Source organism: Styela clava, chromosome 7 (genome assembly GCF_964204865.1).
Source record: "Styela clava chromosome 7, kaStyClav1.hap1.2, whole genome shotgun sequence".
Taxonomy (NCBI): domain Eukaryota; kingdom Metazoa; phylum Chordata; class Ascidiacea; order Stolidobranchia; family Styelidae; genus Styela; species Styela clava.
Window position 1 is genome coordinate 21,375,171 of NC_135256.1, and position 14,810 is coordinate 21,389,980.

General features: G+C 34.9%; 1 protein-coding gene across 1 annotated transcript; it reads left to right on the forward strand.

Moving 5' to 3' along the window:
* Window positions 1-535: 535 nt before the first annotated feature.
* Window positions 536-13,733, forward strand: LOC120328563 (transmembrane protein 209-like). Its single transcript, XM_039395088.2, has 14 exons — window positions 536-806; window positions 928-1,112; window positions 2,684-2,840; window positions 5,229-5,352; window positions 6,050-6,164; window positions 6,572-6,664; window positions 8,241-8,341; window positions 8,434-8,511; window positions 9,158-9,310; window positions 9,421-9,553; window positions 10,291-10,444; window positions 10,976-11,132; window positions 12,559-12,632; window positions 13,031-13,733. The coding sequence occupies exons 1-14, from the start codon at window positions 646-648 to the stop codon at window positions 13,104-13,106; spliced, it is 1,761 nt and encodes a 586-aa protein (XP_039251022.1). The 5' UTR covers window positions 536-645; the 3' UTR covers window positions 13,107-13,733.
* The last annotated feature ends 1,077 nt before the right edge of the window (window positions 13,734-14,810 follow it).

The following is a 14,810-nucleotide window of genomic DNA, read 5'->3' on the forward strand; positions in this document are numbered from 1 at the left end:
GCGTGGCACAACCATTTTTGCATACGGTATGTTATTCCTAACTCAGTAACTCCAAGTCACTAACGTTATAAGGCTCTTCGAAGGAGCCAGGCGGGAAAAAAAATGTGCGAAAATGGTTTTGCCACGCAAAATAGAAGACTCAACGTTGTTTAGTGAGCATGCACCTAAATTTTTATGTAACATTATTCATTCCCATTAAAAATAACAATCCATATGAATACCGCGGCCACAAAAAAATTAGAATTCTAGTTTGGGTACTCCTGTAGTGTGTTCCAGGTTAGGGGTTGGGCCATAATTTTCATATTTATAGTTCTAGTATGAGTTCGGGGACTGTCTGTGTCCCTGTTGTCTGTCACACAACTGGATGTAAAGTAGGCGAACAAAATTAGTTACCTCCATATTGGATTGGTAGTTGGTACACACCCAGGCACCCTAGTTTGTACAAGATATTGCCTTGTTCTTCTTTTGATCAGAGTTTCATATCGATTCAAAAGTTGTTATCCGTTTTTTTATCATTTTTATTGCGTACTTTAACTGTTTTTGGTGGACTACAGCTTCTGTTATGAATAGGTTAATACTATTATTAAGTAACTAGATTCTGTTCTTCAGTTCTTTTTCAATTGCTGTGTGCTGAAACTTCTATAGATGTCATTTGACACACCTTTACGGAAGCCGCTGCAACCAGGGCAGATCAGTCCTGTTATAAGCAGCACACTTCGATACAAAAAGTCTCTTTCAGCTTCACGTTTCCAGTGTGTGTGGGGATTGTTGGATGTCTTCATTTTTTTCTTACTGCTTTTTGAAGTGTGAGTATAATAAATAGCTGGTAATTGTGGTTCGAGTTTACATGAGCCTAATGTTTTTTTTCTCTTTCTGCTCTTCAAGATATGAAAATTCTATTTTAAATGATTTTGTTTTCATTTTCAGTAAAACACAATATCTTCAGCTGCAATTTGTTGGAGAGAGCGATGTGTTTCGTTATTTTTTGATTGGAATTTGTGCAAGTTTTGCAGTGAGTGCTGTTGTAAATTTTCTCCAAGCTATACAATCAGTGTCTGTACGTCAACCAATTCTTTCTCCGAAACAAAAGCAACTTCTTGGAATTATGCAAGGTTATTTGTTTATATGACTTATTTAGGGTTAATTAACTCACAGTTAAATTAAAAGTTAAAATGCACTTTAAAGATATCAAAATCTATATATGGGCCATTCCAAGCAAAATTTGAATTCCATCAATTTTTTTTAAAAGTGTAGTGAAAGTAATTTTTTTTATTGATATCAAAAGACATTGGAATTTTTTTGGACTGCATTCATTCCATCAAACAATTTAAAATTTCACCCAGGTTTTTGATGGTTTATAAAAAAATGGCCTGAAATGTATAAATTTTGGTATAATTGACATATTTTGTGATGATTCCTGACACAAAGTGTTTGATTGTGGGGTACAGTTATTTCATATGGAATTGACGCACTGGATTTAAGTTAATAAAGTTTGAATGTTTGCAGTGCTGTAGAACATTTCTTCACCCATTTAACGATTTATTACCAGAATTTTAAGAGATGATAGATGCCGCTATTCCGAAGTGGAAAAATGTCCTGTAGTGTCACGTCCTGTAGTGTCACATACAATATGCACATTATTGGCATGGATTTACAGTGCTACATTAAGTAACTTGAGCAACACATAGAGGGGTAGTTCAGCTACTGCACCAGAAAATATTATGGGCTCCTACTGTACCATCGCAAAAATTTACAGCACAACACAACGTACTGTTAGTGCATGGTGGATTTGCCGTCCTGTAGTGTCACGCTATATTTTAATTATTTTTTTTATCTACTAAGTAAGTTTGGGTGTAACTTTTGTGCAATTTTTTACATATTCGATAAAGCAACTGATTGGACAATGAAACAAAACATGTAGCTGAAAATGTGAAAATATATTGAATTTAACCCTTTCCATGCGATTTTTATTTTTTATTAAATAATCGTATTTGCTACGCCGATTTTATGCATTTGTACCCCCACAACTAATCGATCGACTAACGAAAAACTAATGATCCTCTGCTGCCCACTGACGGCTCGTTGGAAAGCTTATTTAAAGAGCTTGCAATTGGCGATTAAAAAAAAAAGTTTTTTTAAAAGTGGTGGTCTGAGTTTTAATTGCTGTTCTTTCTCGTCTCAAGTTTTTATGTGGTCTACCATATTAGTGGCTCTTTTTATCTATTACGCTGTACTGGTTACTGCAGAATTCCTTTGTATTTTAAAACTTTTTTTACCAAGTTATATCTCTGAATCCTTATATAAATTTTTGTATGTCATTGTCACTTTAGAGTTTAGACAATGTGATGACTGATTATATACCTCTGAAATCAGTGTTTGCAGACGTGCATATAAGCTTGCAAACCGGAAATGTTTTTTTAGGGATTCACATTATGTTCTGAGGAGAGATTTATCTTCCTACGAATCCTACCAACAATTTCATGTGGATTCAACAAAGTAAATCAGATGATTATTTTTATATATTTCTCTTATTTCAATGTTTTGTTGATGTATCGGTAATTGCTGCATTATGATCAATGTTGCTTGCTCATATGTAGGAATAAATTACAACTAGGAATTTTTATGTTGATTCATTGTACTTCCTGTTAATCTCTCACTGTAAGTTTTTTTGTGTTTTTATCAGATGGTACATCAGATTTCAAGACACAGCCTGATGTACAGTCAGTTGGATCTATTCGACAACCATTGAATATTTCTGCTCTGACTTCATCGACTCCAACTCAACAACAACGTCCATCACCAATATCTCATTCACCTCATCTGTCGCCTCTTACTTTGGGGTATTATGTTTTATTAATTAGGCTACTATATATTTGTTATCTATTATCAGTTATCTATTATTGAGATTTGTAAACCATGGTGAACTATTCTCACAGAGTTGCCTTTGCTACCAAGTTACCAACTATCACATATCCAAATCGATCCTTTTTTGAGCGAAAAACCATACAAAATACTTGAATTGCAAATTTGAACTCATAATTTCAAAAACGAATAGCAACTAATATTATTAGATTATGCCATAATGGGCAATTCCATGAAAATAGGGACAAACTAGAAAAAAAATAAAAGTGATCAATCCTGCATAAACAACCAAAATTTTCATAGAATATATCTTGGAGTTTTGTAAACTTGATTTATAACACAAATAAAAATGTGACAGTCAGGGACGGTTAGTGATGCATTGACCCCAATTTTCGGCATCATAATGCATTGAAACAATCTTGGAATTTTAGCCTTAATGACTTATCATGAAAAACCATAAATTATTTGATATGTTGGAGTAGCATCACCATTCCCAATGAAATATTTCAATTTTGTATAATACTCATTCTTGGCATCATTAGCCGCAATATACTGGTTAAAATTTTAATGTAACGAAAGTAACGTTTTTTTGGCCTTTTTTTATTTAGCTAAAAAAATACTGTAAATCTTTATTTAGCAATATACCATCTTCCTATAAACACCTACAAATACAATATGTGCACATTTTTATTTATCATGGTTGTATAAATTTTTCAATATTCAATGTCAAATTGTGTAATGCAAGTAACAATGTAACGTAAGTAACGATAGTAACGCAAGTAACGAAACAAAGAGAAATCAAAATTTAATGATTCAAAAAGGTCTTAACCATGAAATATAATGGTTTTGGATATTGAGTTTTCATTTACCCCGGTTAATTCAAACATTGACCGATCAACCCTACCTTTTGCCATAAGAATAGAACACTTTAAACAGGTAATGAATATCGGAATTGCCATAGTTGAAGATACTTTTGAGATTAATGGCATTTTCGGGAAGATGTTAGTCATTTACTTTGATGTAAAGCAACGGCCAATGGAAATCAACAATATCCACCTAATTTTATAATATTTTACAACCTAAATATATTCTCCATTGACATGGGAAAAAGCAGTTGATTGGTGACAATATCTTGAGATATGGGCCACATCAAAATTCCACTAAAAAGCTTGTGTTCATTTTCGAAACAAGTATCAGTTTTAATGGGTCTTCTATGTGAAAGTAGTCCCTAGTATTTCCATCTCTATGGTGTCTATGTTACAGGTCCAAGGCCATCTCCAACTAGAAACACTATTACTTAAATGCTTGTAATTGGCTTTAAGGTAAATCAGTCTGAAATTTAAAAATTTGCCCAGATGTAACGAAAGTAACGCTGGAAATTCGAATTGCCTATTTTATTTGTAGAATTTATCATCTTGTCAGGGATTTATTATTTAAAAATTTGAACTCACGGAAATTGAATGTCAAATATTGACTTAATATCAAATTTGCCATCAAAACAAAAATCGGACCAGGATTGTAACGTAACGCAAGTAACAGACCATTTTTTCTTCCTACTGAAAATTTTGCTATACAGACAAAAGTTTTTCCCCTAATTTTTTATGGTTTACAACTGCACAATATTCTCTAGTGACATGGCAAAAAGTAGTTAGTTGGTGTTAATATCTTGAGATGGGGAGCATCTCAAAGTTTTACTAAAAAAACATGTGTCCTTTTTCTGTAACGCAAGTAACGGTGTTTCGGGGCATTCCTATGTGAAAGTAGTCCATAGTATCGCCACCTCTATGATGTCTATGTTACAGCCCTAATGCCATCTACAACTAGTAACAATGTGACTTGCATACTTCCAATTCGTTTTAGGTTAAGTCAGTTTGAAATTTAAAAATTTGCTCAGATGTAACGAAAGTAACGCTGGAATTGCCCTAATGTGAAATCGAACTGCAAGTTAGATTGTATGATTAATCCATAGAAACCTAGCTGAAATTCAAACTTGATTCCACTTCCACATTTTCTGTGCAATGAATACTATTGAATTTCTAATCTGATATACTTTTTAATGTATGAAGTGTTTCAACATAAGGTTCTGGTATAGTAGCCACTGTTACGTAAGAAGATACTATTTTTTCAGACTGGGGTTTTACAATTCAAACTGGTGGGCATAGAGTTTGAACCCAAGAACCGAGTGATCCTTAATAAAATAATAATTTGTTGGTTTCTGACTTTGTGTTATAGTTTCTTGCTCATGATATACCGCCATACCGATATATGTTTTGAGATAATACTATTTTTTTAATAGCTTTTACTGGCTTGTAATCATGACATATTATATACTTGACAATGACTTTTACTTGATCAAAATTTTGCAGAAGACCATTGAGCAACTCGCCTACATCTAGTCCAAATATATCTCAGAATGCTGCTCAAAAGTTTTACAAGAGTCAAAATGCATCTTATATTGCTGCACAGCGTCGCTTCTCACCAAATACTCAGGTAAAAGTTTACATGAAATAAATTTCAATTAGTTTTAGACTGGTGTTGTTTTTTATAAACTTCCTGGATTCCAAAGTCCAAAGTAGAAATTGCAAATTCTTCGTAAGTTAAATGGTGATAATCAAAATTTGTGGAGGTATCTAAAAGCATCAAGTTGATTAAGTATTCTCAACAGACAAGATAATAAGACTTGCATACCGCAACATTTTCGTGGTGGTTGAGATTCCTCAGAGTTGGGGGCTGGAGTCAGAGTGGAAATTTCCTGCACCCTAGAGTTGGACTCGGAAGAAGGAATGACTTACAGTTTTGAGCAAAAATTAAAGTAAATTTGCCCACCCTGAATATATATGCATTTCTTATTAGTCTCATTTTTTTCATAATGAAAGACTAAATTGTTGGAAAATCTTATATTCCCATTTTTTTTATCTATTACTCATTCATTTACCACATTTTTATGCAAATTTTTGCTTATTACATTGTATTATTCGCTTGTCATTGTGTGAACAATCTGTGTGAGTACCTCAGTAGTACGGTGGTACAGATTATCCTTCATTACATACTTCAAACATGAATTTGAAATAAATAGAGGTCAAATAAATGATATACTGATTAATTGTGAAATATCAAACTATTTGAATTAACATTTCTAGTTGAAACTGTAAAATACTAACGATAAGCTGAATCAATTTATTTTCAGGGTAGCCCAATTACCAATTTAGGTATGAATCTGGACGGAAGCAGTTACCATGACTCGTCTGGAGGTGGGAGTCCTTTTTTGCGTCACAGAAGATCACCATATAGGAATTCACCATGTAAGTACTGAACGATTAACATGTGAACTTTCAACACGACTATGAACGATACTGCTAAAGTTGTTTTCTGATATACTAAATTTAGTTGCTGAATTTGTTGATCATATTATGATAAACTACAATCGTTGACGTTGTATTTATTCCTGAACCGAAATTACTGTGTATTTGTGTACAGAAATTTTTCACTTTAAGATTGGAGCATCAAAAGTTAGTAGTAGCGTTTACAGAATATAGTCCATCCATTAACTAAATAGCTTATATATGATGAAATGTTAAAATGGTCTGGTAGACAAGACAAGACACCAAAATTAGTAAGAGGTTGATATATATTCCAGCACCTAGAAGGGTAGATAATAGATATGTTGCATTATTCAATTTTATGATCACCATTTTAAATTGTGTTTTAGTGTCTCCTGATGATTTTATGGTTGATCAAAAAACATTGAATATGCATTTGAGATCACATCATCTTGAAAAAGAACAACAAAGACTTCAAATGTGTAAGAATTCTTTTCTGAACTAACAGTTCAAGAGTACACTTGTAACCGGGTTAACAGGGCGGAACATCAGCATTCATCGCATAGTGCAGAATGGCTTAGATCAGGGGTCTGCAACCCATGGCCCGCGGAGTAATATAATCCGGCCCGCGACGCTTTACTAAATTATAGTAACAAAACAACTGTTTTGACGATTATATTCCTTATGTAACAGAACTTATTGTGAGACACGTGTAAACTAAATTATAGTATAATCTAACAAGTATAAAATTCACAAATATTCGTTTAATGGGCTTATAATTTAAATATAATTAGACAAATAGCAACAAAACACAGAAAAGGCAATGCTAAGTGCAAAGGGTTCAATGGCGCCGAAAATATTCAAATAGAGTTTTTTGAGATGCAATGCAATGAGGAAATAAATCTATATTCTATTCGAGAGGTGTATCACTGCTTGATTTTTATTATCATCTGTTTGGTTTTCAACTTTCTAAAAATATATGCGGCCCGCCAATGTTTTGCAACCCATAATTTTGGCCCGCGAGCCACAAAAGGTTGCCGACCCCTGGCTTAGATCAACGTCACCGAACTGGGGGGGAATACCTTTCTAGGGAGGGATTTTGCTTTGTATTACCTGTATTATTGCTAGTACCATATAGCTCTTTACTATTATTACTATAATACTTCGCAATTCCCACATTACTAACTATCATGTTAACCCGAAAATAAGACTGGGTCTTGTTTCAATTTTCTTCCAAAAAATAACACTAGGGCTTATTTTCGGGGGACGTCTTATTTTTTTATTTATCAAAAACAGAATTACATAGTAGAGAATTACGAGATTTTCAAATTTGCATAATATGAAAATTGATATCTATTTACTTATAAATAACACGTTTTTATTCAAAATAACTGCAAAACATAGATTATCAATCATTTAAAACGTGTAGAGAGATTTCTTGCTATCGACTAGGTCAAAATATTTTTTTCGCGGTTTTGACTAGGTCTTATTTTAAGGGGAGGGCTTACCGTAAATTCAAATTCTTTTTAAAATTCAGGCTAGGTCTTACTTTCAGGGAAACGCAGTACCTTAACTCTAAAAAAAATGGGAGTGCGACTTGCGCATGACATTATCTCAGAATCTATGCATAAAATGGAATAAATAAAGTACTTTTTCTATATGGTAAGGGATAATTGAGAGCTCCAAAAAGGCGAATGATGGAATTTTAATGAAAATGGTTCAAAACCACACACAGCTAGGCCATTATGCAGACATCAGTTAGCCTTTGTCTATAGTTTCATACACCTAATGTTCCAGTTTTTAATATCATGGCTCAAAATGGCAGTTTTTTTGAAGAAAAATATTTTAAACGTTCTCAGTACTCGAAATCCTGCCATTTGACATATTTTTTTGATTTATTTATTGTATCAAAATTTTATTGTTTCCATACTTATAGTTGGTAACTGTTCTATTAGTACTATTTTTTCATTCCTGGCCATAGGTATTCATTTCTGTTCGGCTCAAAACTAAAATCTGTGTTCCGACTTTAAATAATTTTATACTCCACTTTTGTCTTAGTATCCTTGGAAAATTCATTCAATAGTTCAGCTGGAAAGTGGGGATTCTCAAAGTCAAGTTTTATGGAAACAAGTCAGGAGTTGTTAAAAAATGTATATCAGGTAAATAAAGATATCAAAGGATCATATTAGTGACGTTTAAAGCTTGTGACAAATTGTTAATCAGACCTAATTTTTTTAAATTATATTCAAAGATGGCGACACCATCGCCTAAGTCAACAACATCTCGGAAAGATGATAAAGATGCAGCAACAAAATATGCGGCATTAGAGGTGAGAATATATTGATCGATTTTGTTTATTCTTTTGTCTCTTCATGTTGTAGATATTCAGTGTTCAGTCAGGACTATGAATTGATATATGATCCCACTTGCCATATCAATTAGCTTTCCTCATAAATGGCTGGCACATAGGATAGGATTTACATATTTGTTCCGGGGAAGAGGAAAGCCGATAAGACGGCTTAATCATATGGTGAACCACGGCCTCTCGTCCGGTTACCAGTCCATTTGGGTATGGGATTAGTTGGCCAGTTATTTGTTTTCAGACGCATGTAGCCATGGACTATTGGTGGATGGAGACCGTAAGGAAACCACCCTACGGTGGTAAGGAGTCCAGCAATCTTCTCGCACACACCTATCCTTGCATGGTATTCGAACCTGCGAACCCAGACAGGGTAATCAGAGGTGCGATGACGAGCGTATTCCTAACGTTTATCACGATACGCCACACCGCTTAGCCATAGAAAGGGTTGAATTTTTTTCGCAGCTACATCAGTTGAGTCTTGAGTGTACTGCCAATCGAGTGTCAGCTCACACAAGCTTGTAATAAATTGAAAATACTATCGTGAAGATAAAAGTTTCGGGCTCTTTCTAGTTAGTTTTTCAATTTCTAAAGTAGGTTGTTTTAATTTACTTAGTATTGGAAGAAGTATGGAATAACTGCAGATGATCTCTCTGAATGGACAGCAAGAACTAGAAGATGGATTTCCGCTACATTATTACTGCAACTTGTTGCTGAAATTCAAAAAATAAACAGCAGTCTCAAAAAGCTTGGGTGTCCTGAGATACAGGTCATTTTTTTTTTCATTTATCCAATTATACATACTGCAATTCAAAATATTCAGAGTAGATCAATGTTTTTGCTACTTGCAGATTTTATTTCTTTATTTTCCTTTCTCAGGTCGGCGAGTCCAGTATCTCCAGTTTAAAACAAATAATTGCATCAAGAGGAGCTCAGATTCCTAATTTAATTCGGCTTCTACCATACTTGGAAGTTACAAGCAATCAAGAATATCTTATATCTAGATTGAAAAGTTAGTATTTAATTATTACCATCTTCTATTTCTGATTATTTTGTTGGCAATGGGTTTAGGTTTGTATTGCAAGGAAATTTATTTTTTATTTTTCTGGTATTCAGTACAGACAAACTTAAATAAGATAAATCTATCAAATCAAGAAACATACTGAATTTACCAATGTCATTTCTCAGAAAATTTATGCCAAGTTTCATGGCACCGAGCTATTGTGCATATACCTTGTTTTGCTTGAGCTCCATACCAATCCTCACTTTCTTATATTGCTCTCATAACCTTGACTGCAGACATTGTATCGTTTATGAAAAATTGCGAGTGTTGGTATTGGAATGGATGGACTTTTGCACAAATGTACATATTCTGTGAAAATTGATTTTAATTTTATTTGTAAAACTGTCATTTTTTATGAGTGATACAATGGTGGTGGTCAGGATTGCAATTGCATGCTGCGGTTTTTATAATTTAAGGAAGTTACTATTGGTATTTAATAATCATTCTACTCAAAACCACATTTTCACATGCGTTAGTCTGTTCTCGCTAACTCTTGTTGTTTATTAATTAATCAAATAATGTACCTTGTCCTTCCTGCTAATGCTCTATCAACATTTTTGACAACCATATCACATTACTCCTATCCCCCACTATGAACATTTTGCAATAAGTACATAGCAATGTCTTGACATTGAGTGGATTTTATTAAGAAATAAAATCTGATTGAATTGTCTTTAATATTACAGGGCTTGCATCAGGTGGGTACATGAGCGAATTCAAGTGGAATTCTGGTGGTGAAGTCAAAGGTCGAAAGTGGGCTGATGACATGCCTACAGATTGTGAGATCATAATGCATGTTTTTTGTGTATACATGGATTCTCATCTTCCTGCTGATCCAAGGTATTTTTACCTCAACATTGCAGGCCTTTTATTCACAGATTTCTTTTCCATCAAAGAGATTTGTAAGAGGATAATAATGAAATTGAGCAAGCGATATTAGCCATATTACCATCATTTTTCATTCTTGTTCATACTTTTAGCTTTTTTAGCTGGCAAGAAGGAATATGAAATAACATATTCTTATCGGTTAAAGCGTTAGACTATTCTGTGTTGGTATCCCAACTTACAGATCTTTAGTTCAGGAACCATGCCCACTACCTCACTCTGGGTGTAATAAATTGGATCGACAATACCGAATCGTGAAGATTCTGGTCCTTCCTAAAATCGTACCTTCTGACATATCATTGTTGATTGTACAGGTCCATGTTGAAGCAAAAACCGTTAATATGCATCATATAAAAAAAAATTATATAATGTCATGTATAATATTTACAACTAGAAACTTGATTGATGACTTGGCGATTCATCGTTGAAACTGTCTTCTTATCAGATGATGTATTTCTTGGTGTTTAAATTGTACTTTTGTTTCAGATTTCCAGATGGGAAAACATTCTCATCAAAGTATTTTGTCAGGGCCCCAGATAAACCCAAACCAGTGACAGATGATGCATTCATAATTCATCAAAGTAAAATAAATCCGCCTGATTTTCGAATTATTGGACATGACTCCGATTATAATGTTCCTCCTGTAAGTTTCATTATCATTTTAGATCAGGGGTCCCCAAACCGCCCCCCGCGGGCCAATTACGGCCCGCGTAACATTTTAAAACGGCCCACCGATCTTAAGTGAAAGAGGTTCAACCGTAAATGAATACTAATACGTTTAAAATTTTATGGTCGTACAACTTTCGTTGTAAACTGCTTGTCTGAGGAAGTCTGACTCTGTTCGGACGAAATGTTACAGAAATACATTTGTGTTAGTATGCAGCTGGACTCTTTCTTTAATTGGATAAAACTTTATGTGTTTACATTTTGGGTTCTAGATACCCCCAATTGTTACGTCATTATCACAGTTGGCAATTGGTATTATAATGACATACGCAGTATTTTAGTTGTCAGTCCTGTATTAAAAAATCCAAAAGATGTCAAAAAACGCAAAACTAGACACTAAAAACAGACGATTTTTGTATTTCTTTATTGAGAATCAAACTTCAGAGATTTGTCTTCTTGGCCAAGAAACTATTCCTAATCTTCGGTCCAGACTGACAGATTATCACTTGAATGCGGTATTGCAAATACAATGTACCAAATTGGAGCCACGGTTTGAACATCTGATTTCGAGCAAACACCAATTACACGTAACATATACAAAAACACACAACTAAAATATGTCGGCATCTCGTTTTTTTTTATATTCATATACATTCGGGTGATTTTTGTGTAACAAAACAAACCATAAGTAGCCATTTATACGAGGCCGTATGAGCAAGTAAATTCATTAGTTGCTATCAGTTGTAAATTGAAATTCCTTGTTAAAAGTTTTGCTTGTTATTCCTCGTCTATTTCATCACCTAACTATTACCAAACTGCGATGCTAGGTGTATCTAAAATCAAGCTTGCAGCCTTTTTTAGTGCCTATATTGCAAGTTTCTCTGAACCCCAGCCGAAAGTAACGTCCCGCCCTTCTGGGCCTTTGGCCGATTCTCTCTCCTGGCCCGCGAATATCTTTTAGCTTCACATTCTGGCCCGCGGTCAATCGAGTTTGGGAACCCCTGTTTTAGATGGATAATTTTTGCCATAGAAGAAATGTGGTAAAATGTATTTCTTGGAAGTTCCTAGATGCCTTATATTATCACCAGTTTATTGGGTAAATATGAGGATTAGAAATGGGGATTGTTGAACAGGCCCAATGAATATTTTTACTACTGCAACTTAGTGTTGTCTCTAACTTCATAGAAGTGAAGACATCTTCAAGCCGAAAATATTAGAATTAGCGTACGAGTATAGTACATACACCATGGACAAAATGTCATTCAAACTGTTTGGAACAGAATAATATTTAAACCTTTTTCCAAAGAATCTAATAGTAATGATATGTATGAATTCTAAATCAATAATGTATTTGAATTCATTCCCTTCATGTGTTGATTCTATCCACGTTTCTATTTTTGCAGGGCAGAAACAACATTTTTCATGCTTTGTTATTGTTTTTACATGATGTTAAAGAAAAGAAAGATGGAATGTTAGGGTAAGCTTTATTTTCATGTTTTTCAGGATGTCTTCAATGGGATTTCATTCTGACTTATTCTGATGATGCTTGCTCTTATTCACTATGACTCTATCTCAAAAACATTTGATTGCATTGCAAACATATTGAACAGTTGTAGAATGGTTTATAGGCTGTATACCTGACATGAGAAAACTACAGCCCGCGAGCCAAATCCGGACCATTGGGTCATTTAATCTGGCCCGCCTGATGCTGGCACAACCAAACTAAAACTTTAAATTAAATTAAATTTAGTTTTGATACGAGGCGAATTTTTTGGCCCCCAGTTCAAAAGCGTTGCCCACCCGGGCTGTAGACTATAGCTTGTGATTTTCTAACTATTTTCCCTTTTTTTAACTAATATCTCATCGTCTATACAGACAAGTCAACTTAGGTGCTTCTGGCATCAATATATTATGGATTCTAGAAGACGAATTTGAGATAAAGAGATATTAGTTGAGAGTTTCAACAATGGCAAAACATTCGCGTCACAGATGATAAGGATTACCATTACTGTTCTGATCATCGGTATGAAGTCATGCAGAGAAACTGTTTTAGGCACTTTGATAAAATGTTTGTTCTCTCTTGATTGATTAAGAATGAAATGGAATTTTATCATATGGTCATAGTTCATAGCATAGGTCAATCAAATGTACTCCACTGGTCTGAAATCCTACTGATTTTGAAAGTAAAAGTGGAATTCAATTTTAGGCTCGCGCAGTATCGTCTTGCAGAATTTTAGCAGGGTGGGCCATTAATAAAATAGTCACCCAAAGAAGGCTGGTTTAGATACCCATACAGATTATTGTATGTATATTGTGATTTTCTTGGGGTTGGAAATATCCGCAGTTGAGCCTTTTGCTGTTTATGACGTGCTTTAGAGAAGTCTTTCACTACCGCGATCAAACTGAACGAAAAGCCAACCTTGAGACTATTTGGCAAAAATACTGTGTACATGGTGCAGGCGCAATTTTTTTTCTCCTGTAATATGTTCGTTGCAAATGAACCACTGCCATTTTAATATGATATTTATATACTTTTCTACTGCTTTCTTCCAAATAAAATTCGTTTACAATCGTAGAATTTGTCAGTCGTGGCAATAAACAAGCTAGCTGTTAAGTGAACCACCGGACGATGGCGAGGAGTCCGGCGAGCGCAGGATAATGGTGCGATGGCAAGCGTAACCCAAACGCCTAGCACAGTGCGTCATACCGCCGAGCCAATGGTCGAGAAGTGGCACGCTTTCTGGGAGATCGTTAGGTTGGAATTAAAGGCTCTGTCGTCATTTGGCACGTCCCAATCGCTTGAAGGGGGTTTCCTACCAGTTTTATAATATGCACAATCGAATTGAGAAAACAAAATCTACCCACAGTTGACAGTTTTACTACCCGAACACCGTTTGGAGAGTACCGTACCACTGCATACGCCTTGTCTTTGTCGTCGGATATCGTCACCCGCTTGGTTAATGTGACGAGCTATCTTAGACCAGCGATGTCCGTTCGCAGTAAAATTTATTGCTACACCCCTACGTATCTCCGATAAACAAACTTTCTTGTTTATTGTACCATCGTGACGCAATATTACACCAAATTCACTCGACCGAAGCATATTAAAAGCTTGATGCTACAGAAACGAGGGACCTGGTATGTCTAGTCTAGAACGACAAGAGAGGGCGAAATTTAAGGCGAATTGTATTTTTGTTCAAGTAAACGACAGAGCCGTTTGCCTAATATTTCATAAATCCTTTTCGACCTTCATGTACATTTCGAGGTCACATCACACGAGCCAAGCTACTAGCGCCGGCAAGCGATTTGAAGGAGCAACAAAATTCTATTCCTAGTCCAACCTACGACTAAGATCCAGCACTCCTATTGGTTTGAACCTTTTTACTTCTGGACATTGCCTCATTTAAATGTATATGACTGACCAACATGGGACAGCATCAAAGATTCCAGGCGACAATGAAAAAATTATGGAAATGACTTTCACAATCAGGTTTGGCTATACCCGGAAAAATAAACTTCTATGCTGGCTATATCTTATTACTGCTTAAAACCACTCGCTATTCTTTCACTAAATTAAACTGTAGATCGTAGTGTATAAAATATTATTATGTGTGCGGCCCGTGGCAAAACTGAAATGTAATTTGCGGCCCTGGAC

Bases quoted from the DNA above. Each gene is read 5' to 3' on its own strand.
- LOC120328563 (XM_039395088.2), top strand. From the start codon at position 646: ATGTCATTTGACACACCTTTACGGAAGCCGCTGCAACCAGGGCAGATC. The intron at 5,353-6,049 runs GTAAAAGTTTAC...ATTTATTTTCAG, and splicing joins GCTTCTCACCAAATACTCAG to GGTAGCCCAATTACCAATTT. The intron at 9,554-10,290 runs GTTAGTATTTAA...TTAATATTACAG, and splicing joins TCTTATATCTAGATTGAAAA to GGCTTGCATCAGGTGGGTAC.